Source organism: Carya illinoinensis, chromosome 7, assembly GCF_018687715.1.
Source record: "Carya illinoinensis cultivar Pawnee chromosome 7, C.illinoinensisPawnee_v1, whole genome shotgun sequence".
Lineage (NCBI taxonomy): Eukaryota > Viridiplantae > Streptophyta > Magnoliopsida > Fagales > Juglandaceae > Carya > Carya illinoinensis.
In genome coordinates, this window is record NC_056758.1 from 33018256 (window position 1) to 33030868 (window position 12613).

The 12613-nt window shown below is 41.2% G+C and overlaps 1 protein-coding gene across 1 annotated transcript; it reads left to right on the forward strand.

Moving 5' to 3' along the window:
* The first annotated feature begins 333 nt into the window (after window positions 1-333).
* LOC122316635 (bZIP transcription factor 60-like) lies at window positions 334-2955 on the forward strand. The gene is made up of 3 exons (XM_043133316.1): window positions 334-1083; window positions 1199-1422; window positions 2547-2955. Exons 1-3 carry the CDS (start codon window positions 644-646, stop codon window positions 2789-2791), a joined length of 909 nt encoding a protein of 302 aa, XP_042989250.1. The 5' UTR covers window positions 334-643; the 3' UTR covers window positions 2792-2955.
* The last annotated feature ends 9658 nt before the right edge of the window (window positions 2956-12613 follow it).

Consider the following 12613-nt stretch of genomic DNA (forward strand, 5'->3'; position numbering starts at 1 on the left):
AATATTATTATTAAAAAAATTATATTATATTATTATTAAAAAAATTATATTAATATATTATGGCTTAAATGGTTTGAATTTATATTATAGTTACTTTTATGTACTTTTTACCTACTCTATTAATATAATTAATTATATCAATTTTATTAATACATATTATTAAAATACATAAATATATATATATATATATATAAAAGTAACTCTAGGTAAAATTTTTGTTTTAAATTTTAGAGATGATTTGAATTAGCTAATTCTCTTACAGGTATTTAAGGCTTTCAGCTCAAAAGGATGGATGCCATCGGCAAACAAATGGATGGATCCTATTGGCCGAGTGACGGAATGGCTCCTACCTGGAATAAACAAGCCTCCAGCTTCTTCCACGCACTTTCCTATTTGCAAACCATAAATACTCGACCTCTGTTTCATCGAACATACGAAGCAGCTCTTTCTTCTTCTTCTTCTTCTTCTTCTTCTTTTTTGTTTTTTTATTTTTTTATTTTTTTGACAAGTCAACAAACGAAGCAGCCGTCTCCTTCCATGAATTCCTCTCCTTGTTCTTTATAAGGTTATTATTGCTGCAAAGTATTTCCTTTTTTCTGTTTTGGTTTTCCATCCCTTTCTATCTTGATCTTATCGGTCGGTCATGGAAGATCCGGAATTTCTTGTGGAAGACGACATAATCGGAAGAATCAATTTTGATGGTCTCTTCGATGAGTTTCCGGATGGGACGAATCTTTTCTCGGTCGAACTCCCGGTTTTCACCGAATCTTCATCGGCTGAGGCCTATTTGAACCCATCCCCAGATTCGGGTTCTTCGTGGATTGACGAAATCGAGACCTTGTTGATGAAAGAAGATGACGATAGAATTGTCGAGGTGGAGCCGACTAAGGAGTTCTGCGATAGCTTTTTGGCAGAAATAATTGTGGACAATTCGCCTGGGGAGGGATCCAGTGGGCCCGACAAGGATTCGTCGGATAGTTCCGATGACGGGAATGGTAATTGCGACAAGGCGAAGTTCAGCAACGATAACCACGGAGACGGTCAAGATGATGCTGATGATCCCCTCTCTAAGAAGCGGAAAAGGTACCAGTAGTAATTTTATTGCACCTTAATTGATTAGTCATACATGTAAGTGTTAGGGCCAGGGTTGGGGTTAGGGCTTTATGTAATTAATGGGTGCATCTGAATTTTTCCCCAGGCAGTTGAGGAATAGGGATGCGGCGGTGAAATCAAGGGAGAGGAAAAAGATGTACGTGAGGGATCTTGAGATGAAGAGTAGGTATCTTGAAGGGGAATGCTTGAGACTGGGGCGTTTGCTTCAGTGCTGTTATGCTGAGAATCAAACTTTGCGCCTTAGTTTGCAGTCGGGCAGCGCATTTGGTGCTTCCGTGACCAAGCAGGAGTCTGCTGTGCTCTTGTTGGGTATGAATCATATACCATCTTGCTGTGTTTTTTCCTCCCAATCTTTAATTTCGGTCCAATTAATGTTAGATAAGCTTCGATTGATATTTAAAAAAATTATCTTTTTGAAAATACAATTTTGTGCATCTCTTGAGAGAATTTTAATTCTTATCTGTGGCTGAGAACGGTCTTCTAACTTCAGTCTAGTTTGTAATTTTCTCCTGGGAAAAACTCAGAGTGGGCTAAATTTATTGGGCTAGCTCACAGAACTCGTTGAATTGACTGGGAACTCCACACCCTCCTCAGCTTGTTGGGGGAGAATCCCGGTTTAAATTTATGATGGTTAGGTTTGTGTCTGCAGAGACGTTGTTCCAGGACACCCGGTACCAATAAAAAAAAAAAAAATGATGGTTAGGTTTGTGAACGAAGTTGAGCAAGTTAAGTACCTGGAAAATGCTTGGGTGCACACCAAATGTGCACCTCAAATATGACCCCTCTTATATTTTAATTTATTTTTTATTTAATGGTAAGGAAGTGATTATCAGTGAATTTGTATTTTTTTTTTCCTTACTGGTTAAGGATTTTTAAAAGAAGAAAAAAAAATTACTAGTGCACTAGTGGGCATATTTGGGGTGCACATTTGGTAGTCACTCTAGTATTGTTCAAATTAGCAGTACCGAGGCGTGTTTGAGGGGGTGAGTCCATCTGACTATCTGGTTATCTGTACTAGTCTTTTTGGGAGCTTCGAATGTGTTATTTTTGCTGTCTCTGGGTATGCATCACAACTGCCATACTCGAATTTGTGTCGTGAAATTTTCCCAATTGTGGATTATCTATGTAGTAGGATTGACATCGCATGGGCGTGTCCTACTTATCATGCAATTTGTGTATGTATATTGGATTAATTAATTAGGTTCTATGTATACTTTTAAGAATTCCAACTTAAATTATTGTGACCTTTCCTTGTAAGAAATGCTGCTGTGCCTATATTTGCTAAGCTTGGTTGAATAATCTTTATGCAGGCTGGTAATTATGACAGTGGTTTATAATTTTTTATTTTTATTTTTGCTAAACCACTATTACATTCGAGTCTCTCTCTTGTTCTCTCTTTTACTTGGATAACGTTGATCATGGTTACCTTGCAGAATCCCTGCTGTTGGGTTCCCTGCTTTGGTTCCTGGGCATCACTTGCCTATTCACTCTGCCCACAATGGCCCAGTCAATTCTGAAAAGAGCTCCACTGGAAGACGTAGGAAAGAAAAATCCAGGAGTGGCTCTAAGAGGGGCAAGAAGTAAGATGTTTGGATACTGGATGGTCCAATCTTTTGTGAAGAGTAGGAGATGCAAAGCTTCCAGGATGAAGATGAAACCGAATTACCTTATTATTTGAGTTTATGTGAGAGACTTTCATCTCCCCCTTATATCTTGAAAATTTACTGTGTTTTAATGTTTAGGTACTGCTAGTACTAGTAAGTGAAGTGGTATTGAATAAAATCAACTGTGATGTTAGTGGAGAATTTAACGATGAATTTTAATTTGGGTATTGAGTCATGATTTCCACCCTTTTCTGTGATGGATTGGCTCGAGTGAAGCAATCAACCACCCTTTTCTGTGGCCCTTTGTAGGCTACATGTTGGTATTAATACGTGATAGGGATTCTGGAGACATGTTGCCATGTTCTTTGTAGTGGAGTGGCGAAACACTATTATTCTATTTCCCTGAGCAATCTCAGCAGATTCTTTAAATTTTCCAATGGCCTGAGACGTTTCACAATGATTTCATTAAGGACAAAAGAGCTCAAAGTCAAAAAAGGCTGCCATTCCCCTTTCAGAAGACTTCAGAGTTTTTTTTGCTTTTACACGCCACAGTATTTAACAAGAGATACGAAATTTATTTATTAAATTAATATATTTTAATGGTCACAAATTTTAGACATAAATATTTTAATATATTTAAATAAACATTTTAAGGACAGCGTAAATAAATTTCCAATTTTATTAACTTAATATATTTTAATAAAGATATTATCGTCTTATAATATTATTATAAAATATATTATAAAAAAGTATATTTAATAATAAATAAAATAAAATAAAATTATTACAAATACTACAAAATAATTTGTGAAATCCACATCTATCAAATATCTAAAAAATTAAAACTATCTTATCTCACTTCTTAATTCTAACAAATAAAATTTTTAAAATCATCTCATTTCATTTTAACTCAATAATTTTACTATTATTTACAAATTATCTCAACTTATCCCATCTCATTTTTTAATACAATCTCACTAATATTTTAACTTGTTATAAACTATCTTGAATTGTATGACCACATTTAGTTAGCCGTCAAACGCATAGTACTAGTCGTCAAAAGCATAGTCTCTTTTGTAACCCTATATATATGGGTAAATTGATGTTATATGATATACAGATCAATAAGAGAATCTCCTTTTTCGCTCTCTCTCAATCTCTTGAAACTCTCTTCTTTTCATTAAGTTTCATAACACGTTATCAGCACGAATTGCTCCATGGCTGCATCTTCCTTTCTCTCAGGCGGCAGATGCATCTGGGAAAACGAGAGCAAAGAGAAGAGATATCTCCGGCTTCTCCGTTGCCGAAACTGGTTGTTGAATTTACTACTGATTCCGACGAGTCCCAACCAGAACAACAACGCCGTGCTCTGGGCGATGCGGCTAAGCGCCAACCTAAGCTCGGTTGGCGTGACCTTGCCCTCCGTTGAGCTTGCCCAATACTCGTCTCCCATATTTGCTTTGCCAATCACGTGCGAGTGTGAACCAGATCTGTCTCGTTCATGACTCTGAATCTCTTCGTTTATCTGACACTTGTCCTCGTTATCACAGATTAATCTGTTCATTAGATCCAGCTGGGTGGTTCTATGGCTTAACGGCGGACCAGGTTGTTCCAGTTTCAACGGTCGGAGCAGGAACTGTAATCGGTTCCAGCCGGAGAGGATTCAGAGCTCACAGCAGTTCTGTTGGGAACGGTATCGGAGGCCCAACGGCGTTGAGAGAGCAAGACGAGTCCTTGGCGAGTTTGGATCCAAGGACTTTTTGGAAACCGACGCGAAAATCGGCGACGTTGGTGAAGCCTTGGCAAACCAAGACATGAGCTCCGATTTTCTAGATGATAATACGATTGTGCTTCGGAGCGTTGAACCCACCACTGTTATTAATATTGATGATGGAGTTCGAACTCCTGCGGGTGCAGCGGTGTCGGCTTCCGCTCCGGCCTCGAGGTCTGTCTCGATCAGAAGGAGATCTTCGAGGAAGCTACGGCAGTTCTCTCAGGAGCTGCGAGCCGAGCTGGTGAGGCGACGGAATAAGTGTGATGACCCGCTTTCACGTGTTTTTTTTTTCACTGAAGGGTTGTTTTTATTTTAATTAATATATTAGTTTATTTATTTTAAGTTACTGCGTTTTAAATTTAGTTTTATTTGTTGGATGTTGTATTTTATTTATTTATTTATTTGTTTGTTTCACGGTTTTTAATCTCTTTCTCAGCGGTTTTGTTTTGTTGTCCGGAGTGAGGATTGGACCTCATTTCTCCCTACATCTCTTTTTTTTCCTTTTTCCCTTTTTCTTTTTTCTTTTTCTTCTTTCCTTTTCTTTTGCTTTTTTTCTTTCTTTTCTTTTTCTTCTTCTTCCTTTCTTTCCTTCCCGCGTCGACTCTCTCTCTCTTCTCCCACGCCGGAAGCCAGCCCAGCTCGACCCATCACCGTCCGGCCGCCGTGCGGCACACCGCCCTCACCGGTCGAAGCCTCTCCCTCCGGCGCACCTCCCCACCGAATCCCAGCCCCATCCGGCCAGCCGTTTGGCCGAAAAAAGCCCTTGAAGCCCCACGGATTTTGCCCCGATCCGCCGCCGTCGCTCCACCTCCGGCCACCACCTCTTCATCACTTCATCACCGGTCCCTTGCCGTCCTAACCCACCCATTTTCGGCCCCTAATAGTCACCGGAACAGCTCCCACGAGCTAGCTTTCCATTTTGGAAAATCCGGCCATCAACCACCATTTCCGCCACCACCCACGGCCAACCACCACTTCCAATAGCTTCATAATCATCCTTAGACCATTCCCTATCAATCCCAAGCCCTGGTTTGTCCCCGTTCAAAAGTGAGTATTTTACAACCCATGGCCACAGTGAATTTTCACTGCTACGTTGCTTTTTCTCTGCCATTTGCAACGCCGCAAGCTTTCTAAAAATACCATATAGCGCTATAAGTATTTTCCAAACCCTATTTTCAGATTTAATTACATATTGCTCTTTCAATAATTTATCTGTTAGTTGGTTGATTCCGGACTGAGTCCGAGGAGTTCGGAGGTCGGATGGATGGAGGATGGAGTTGCTTGTTTTATTGATTTATGTTGGTTGGTTATTTTTGTGCATTGATATAGCATTTACATGGTGCATGCACATGTATTTTTATTTAATTGAGAAAAGCCTATTTTATTGGCGTAAGTGGACTTACGGGTGCGTGTGTATCACGACCCCAAGCCGGGATGAGGTATTATCTCGGTGGAGCTCCTCTGGTCACTCGGGAGCGGAATAGACTGAGTGATGTCCCCTGAGTTGTCGCTGGGCGACGACGGGAGCGGGGGCTAGGGGATGCTTGGTTACGAACGCGCCGGGCGCAGAACTGGGCATCGCTCTACGCACCGACTCCGTGGCCCTTCGCTGGCGAGGGCTAGAGGATGCTTGGCTACGAACGCGCGGGGCGCGGAACTGGGCATCACTCGTTAGGTGTCACATGCGTGGTGGTACTCTGCGGTGTGGCACTGGAGCCAGGGTGTGCGAATGACCCCTATGGAAGGTCATGGTGCGTACAGATAAACTGGATAATGGTTTGAGATGGATATGGGCCAAATGTGACTTTTGGCGTGATATTTGGAAAGGATGTGTTTTTGGGCCAAATGGAATTTTTGGCGTGTGTAGAAAAATATGTTTTTATGGGTTTGCGCATTGGCATCACTTCATACATATTGTTTGAGTTCTATATACTTTTATCTGGTGGTGTTTGGATTTTACTTACCTGCGGTACCATTTTTGATTCCGTAGATTTTGGTGCAGGATTCGAGAATGAGGAGGAGGCTGAGCCCGAGGATGCGGCTCCGCCGGGGTTTTGAGTCGAAGTTATGCTTTATAGTTTGGTTTAAAACTATATTTGTGTTTTTTGTAATATTTTATTTATGTATGTTTTAAACAGCTTGTATTATGCTAAGAAAAATTCTGGTACTTAGTTGTGACTTTCGTTATCCGCTGCGTGTTTCTTCGTGCACATATGTTGCTTTTGCACACACTTGGCACTCATCGATAGGGTGGTGACCCGGGTTGTCACCATCCGGACGTCTCGATTTCTCCGTGTCCGTGCGTGGGGATTTGGGGGCGTCACAGGTGGTATCAGAGCGGTTTGGCTCTGGGTAAAACCACATGTCCCGAGGTAGTACCAGAATGTTTTTAAAGTTGTGTTTTAAAAATTATGTTAAGTACAGTTATTTAATTTGTTTTATTTGTTTTACTTGTTTGAACTTGTTTGGTTGTTTTTATTTATTTAGTTATGTTTTTGCAAGTTGGTTTCTTTTGTTTTGTGTGATGCGGTGTTAGTCTTTGGTTTTGTTTTTGTTTGTTGTTGGTTTTATTTGTTTTTATTTTCTGAAAGGGGGTCAAAGGTTGTGGTGGCAGGAAAAAAAATGGGGAGACCAAGGAAATCTACTCAAGAGCCACGGGACAATACCTCAAGAGATGACTCCATAGCCGAAGCAATACGGCAAATGACGGAGTTTATACAGCAGAATATTAGACCACAACAGACAGGGCCTTGGCCACAACAAGAAGGACCTTGGCCACAACAAGGGGGTCCCTGGCCACAACAAGGAGGGCCTTGTCCACAGCAAGGAGGGTTTTGGCCACAACCAGGAGGTCCTTGACCACATCAGGGAGGGCCTTGGATGTACCCAGGAGGGTCCAGTAGCATGGTACAAGCCGGATGCACCTATGAGCGCTTCCTGGCGCATAGAACTCCACACTTCACTGGAGAAGAGGATCCACTTCAAGCTGGAAAATAGATCAAAGACCTGGAAAGAACATTCGAGGTGTGTGGATGCACCGAGGCGCAACAGGTACTCTACGCTAGCTATCTATTGCAAGGTACCGTGTCTGATTGGTGGGATACCAAGAGGGTGATGCTGGAATCAGAATTGGGATCTTTCGCTGCTGTGACCTGGCAGCGCTTCAAGAAAGAATTTAACGACCGCTTCTTTCCCGCATCGGTAAGGAAGCAGAAGGCAAGAGAGTTCTCAAATTTGGTCCAAGGGGGCGCGACAGTGGAACAGTACGCCCGGAGATTCATAGAACTTGGGCGATTTGCTCCCCACCTTATCGCCATAGAGGAGATGCGAGCTGATCGTTTTCAGGAGGGACTACGCCCTGATATACGCCGTATGGTGGTCAGCCATCGGATATCCACTTTTCAGGAATTAGTGGATGTGGCCACCCTTGTGGAGCGAGAAAATAATCTGAGTATGGGCTCCCCTCCAGGACATAAGAGACGGAGTTTTTCTGGTGAAGGAAGCAGCTCGGGTTCGCCTCAGAAATTTGTTCAGCGGACCGGAACTCGACCTCAAACGTCCTCAAGTGTTCGTATGGGAGGACGGGTGCCAATTTGTGGAGCATGTAATAGAGCTCATGAGGGCGAGTGTCGGCTGAGTAGTGGACTCCAGTGTTACCGGTGCGGCCAAGTGGGACATATTGCTCGGGAGTGCCCCGTCAGAGTTCAAGGAAGCCGTGGAGGTAGACACGGTGGAAGAACCAATCCGAGACAAGCTGTGCAAGCCCGGGTTTATGCTGTCACACTCGGAGAGGTGGATGATGAGGCGCCAGCGACCCATGATGCTGGAGTAATTACAGGTATGGATTAATTTAATTTTAAGTTGGATTTAATTTTTGGTATTTTTGGTTTCTCCTTTGCTTTTTTGGATTTCATGGGTTAATGTGTTTGGTTCAGGATGAGTCCGTTTGTATGAGTTTTATGCTTGCACTTTGTTTGATTCCGGTGCGTCACAGTCGTTTGTATCTTCCATTTTTGCTCGGGTGTGTAATTTGGTCACGAAACCGTTGCCGAAGTCTATGGTAGTGGCTCTACCTGATGGTGAAATGGTGTGGTGTTCCAAGGTTGCTTTGGGATGCCCGTTAAATTTTGATGGAAGGTTCTTGGATGCTGATTTGGTGGTGTTTAAGTTTTTGGGTTTTGATATCATCCTCGGGATGGATTGGCTATACCGATATTCTGCGAGTATTAATTGCAGGAGTCGGATAATTAGCTTTCAGCTTCCAGATGGTGATTGTCTGGAATTTGCGGGGAGTAAATTGAAAGAAAAGCCGGTAATTATATCGGCAATTCAAGCAAGAAGGGAGATTGCATGGGGAGCGGATGCATTCTTGGTTCAGATGGTGTCCACACCGTCTGAGAAGAAGTCTTTGGCAGACATTCCAGTTGTGGAAGAATTCCCCGATGTGTTTGTGGATGACTTGCCCAGACTACCCCCTGTGCGGGAAATGGAATTTGTTATAGACTTGGAACCTGGAGCGGCTCCTGTGCATAAAGCTCCTTATCGCATGGCACCGGCTGAATTAAAAGAGTTGAAAACTCAGTTGCAAAAGCTGGTAGAGAAGGGATTTATTCAGCCTAGTACGTCGCCGTGGGGTGCACCAGTTTTTTTTGTTAAGAAGAAAGATGGAACCCTCCGTATGTGCATTGATTATCGGGAATTGAATAAGGTGACCATCAAAAATAAATACCCTCTCCCGCGGATAGATGATTTATTTGATCAGCTTCAAGGAACAGCCGTGTTCTCTAAAATTGATCTGAGGTCGGGATACTACCAGCTGAGGATCAGAGACAAGGATGTGCCTAAAACTGCCTTCAGGTCGAGGTATGGGCATTATGAATTTAAGGTGATGCCGTTTGGGTTAGCTAATGCCTCTGCTGCTTTCATGGATTTAATGAATCGAGTATTTCGACCTTATCTAGATTCCTTTGTGGTAGTATTCATCGATAATATTCTGATTTATTCCCGAGATGTTGAAGAGCATGTGTATCATCTTCGTCTGGTACTTGGGAAATTGAGAGAACACCAATTGTACGCCAAGCTCAGCAAGTGTGAATTCTGGTTGGAAGAAGTTAAATTTCTTGGGCATGTAATTTCTCGAGACGGAGTGGATGTTGATCCTAGTAAGGTAGAAGCCATTTTGTCATGACAGCGCCCGACTACAGTGCGCGAGATCCGGAGTTTCTTGGGACTCGTCGGATACTACCGAAGATTTGTGGAGGGTTTTGCTCGCCTATCCGGACCTCTCACAGCTTTGACTAGGAAGAATACAGAATTTGTTTGGTCAGATAAGTGTGAGAGAAGTTTTCAAGAATTAAAGAACAGGTTGACGACGGCACCAGTGTTAGCGCTCCCGGAACTGCTTAAGCCATTCGTAGTCTTCAGTGATGCGTCTAAGTTTGGTTTGGGTTGTATCCTTATGCAGGAAGGATGGGTTGTTGCCTATGCATCTCGTCAGCTAAAGGTCCATGAGAAAAATTATCCGACGCACGATTTAGAATTGGCTGCGATTGTTTTTGCACTCAAGATCTGGCGGCACTTTTTGTATGGGGAAGCATGCGAGGTGTTTACTGATCACAAGAGCTTGAAGCATTTGTTTTCCCAGAAAAATCTGAACATGAGGCAGAGGGGATGGCTAGAGCTAATCAGTGACTATCAGTGTGAGATCAAGTACCATCCGAGGAAGGCTAATATAGTTTCTGAGCCCGAGGATGCGGCTCCGCCGGAGTTTTGAGTCGAAGTTATGCTTTATAGTTTGGTTTAAAACTATATTTGTGTTTTTTGTAATATTTTATTTATGTATGTTTTAAACAGTTTGTATTATGCTAAGAAAAATTATGGTACTTAGTTGTGACTTTCGTTATCCGCTGCGTGTTTTTTCGTGCACATATATTGCTTTTGCACACACTTGGCACTCGTCGATAGGGTGGTGACCCAGGTTGTCACCATTCGGACGTCTCGATTTTCCCGTATCCGTGCGTGGGGATTTGGGGGCATCACAATAAGAAACTGGGTCCACACCGTCCGTTCGATTTGTGCAGCGCTGATCTCCACAGTTCTGACCTTCCATGTCGTTTCACCCACTCCGGGTCATGGACTAGATCATCAACCACGGCTTAGATTTGCAAACTAAGTGTTGCAGACCATGCAGATCGTGAAACGCCGACACCGGGGATCTTCTCATCTTCGGTGGATGAGACGGTGCAGAGAACGGGTAGTGGACAGCCGGTCTTCCTAGAGAATAAAATTGAGTGCTCCCTAGTGGTCAGCTTTAATGGGCTGCAAGTGGGGTGACGGCTAGTTTTGTGGGCCCAACTATGCAAGTTGGAGTAGTAGTCACGATTGGAAGTCTCAGTGATTATTATGTCCTGACAACAAAGTCTCAGTAATTGACAAAATTCACAACATGACCACATATGTCAAGAAAATACGGGTTGAAACAAAAGTGGGGCAGCAGGTTTTTGGTTTCTTTTCAAAATGAAATGGAGACACATTCACGTGACTCTTGGGAAAAACGTTCGGAGCTTTTTCCAAATCAAAAAGCAAAGTTTTCTTCCCCTTTTTCATTTTGGACGGATTTACTTTTAGAAACACATGGGACCCTTACTATTTTTGTTTTTTGTTTTTATTCAAACAACTTGCGAGGAATAGAAAGCAGGTGAGAGGATTAAAGTCAACAGCTATGCGGGAAGAGATTTGAAGACCGAGATCACAGGTATCACGATAAGATTAAATGATCTTCTACTTCAAATTTCTGATGATTTTAAAAGTTAGTACTATTCAATTTCAATTTAGATACAAGTCTTATTTATACTTGTTATAAATTATTGATGATATGATTTATCTGAGAATGGAAATGGAGCATCCCTGAACGATCGCCCTAAATCAATAATAGTTTTTGAGTATCTCATAGTTTAAATGATTGATACTTGTACCAAAAGCTCATTATGATTTATGCACCTGAAGTTGCATAATTGAAATTGTGGAAAGAATATATATTTGAATGAACGTCTCGAATGTGCTCCTGAAATAGCAATATCGAGTATGCTCCTGAAGTAGCAATATGAAATACAAATGTTCACAATATATTCTAAATTTATATCTGGTTTCTCAGTGACTGAGCAAAATAATGAGTTTTTGATGAGAATCATTAGTCACGTCTTACTAGATCTACATCATTCCCTGAAGTGAATGATAATGAATTTATATCATTCTATTCCCTGAAGTGAAAAGAATGATGCGTTTCATTCAAAGAAACTAAGAGATTGGACGTGATAATGAATATCTTTTCGGGCCAGAAGCTTGTATTGGAAAAACTGTAAGCTTTCTCTTTGAGATGATATTATACAAATTATTGAATCAAATATTATGATGCATCAAAAGGTGATATGATTCAAAATATTTGTATCTTTTAATGGTTATCTTGATCATCCAAAATCAATTATGATAAGTCGAATGATTTTCATATGGACGTCCATAAAAGAACCAGAAGATTCTTTTACTATAAAGTCTTACCACCAGAAGTGGAAAGAAAAATTTGCCAGAAGCAAATAAGATGAAATAATTCGACGTTATCTTGATTATCATATGTGAACCAGAAGTTCAGATGATAATTAAATTTTGAATGCAATAAGATAAAAATGTCTCATATTCTAGATGCTAAAATCCCAGCGAGGATTAAAGTCCCTGTAAGACAATTAAGAAATTCAGCAGTCTAAAGACATGTCTAAAGGCATGTGAGACGTATTAATATAAAAGATAGAGCATTTCAAAAGAGAAATGCACAAATAATTTGGTGCTCCTGAAGAGACCATACCCACAAAATAAGCAATAAAGTCTATCCAAATTCTCTGTATAAAATTCTCCTATATAAACTCTTGAAGAGTGTCTCCTGAAGAGGTTTTTCATGAAAATGTCTTCCCTTGAAGAGGGATAAGTACCTGAAAATAACGAGATCTCGATACATTTGATGAATATTGGAGAAATTATGGATAGAAATAAAATTGTTGTCGACAACGTATTTCCATATGAGATGACAATTGACATTACTAGAAGTAATGATGAAAGTGAATCAAGAACCGTC

Coding starts and splice junctions, on each gene's coding strand:
- LOC122316635 (XM_043133316.1), top strand. CDS start 644: ATGGAAGATCCGGAATTTCTTGTGGAAGACGACATAATCGGAAGAATC. Junction 1,084..1,198: donor CTCTCTAAGAAGCGGAAAAG/GTACCAGTAGTA, acceptor ATTTTTCCCCAG/GCAGTTGAGGAATAGGGATG. Junction 1,423..2,546: donor GTCTGCTGTGCTCTTGTTGG/GTATGAATCATA, acceptor GTTACCTTGCAG/AATCCCTGCTGTTGGGTTCC.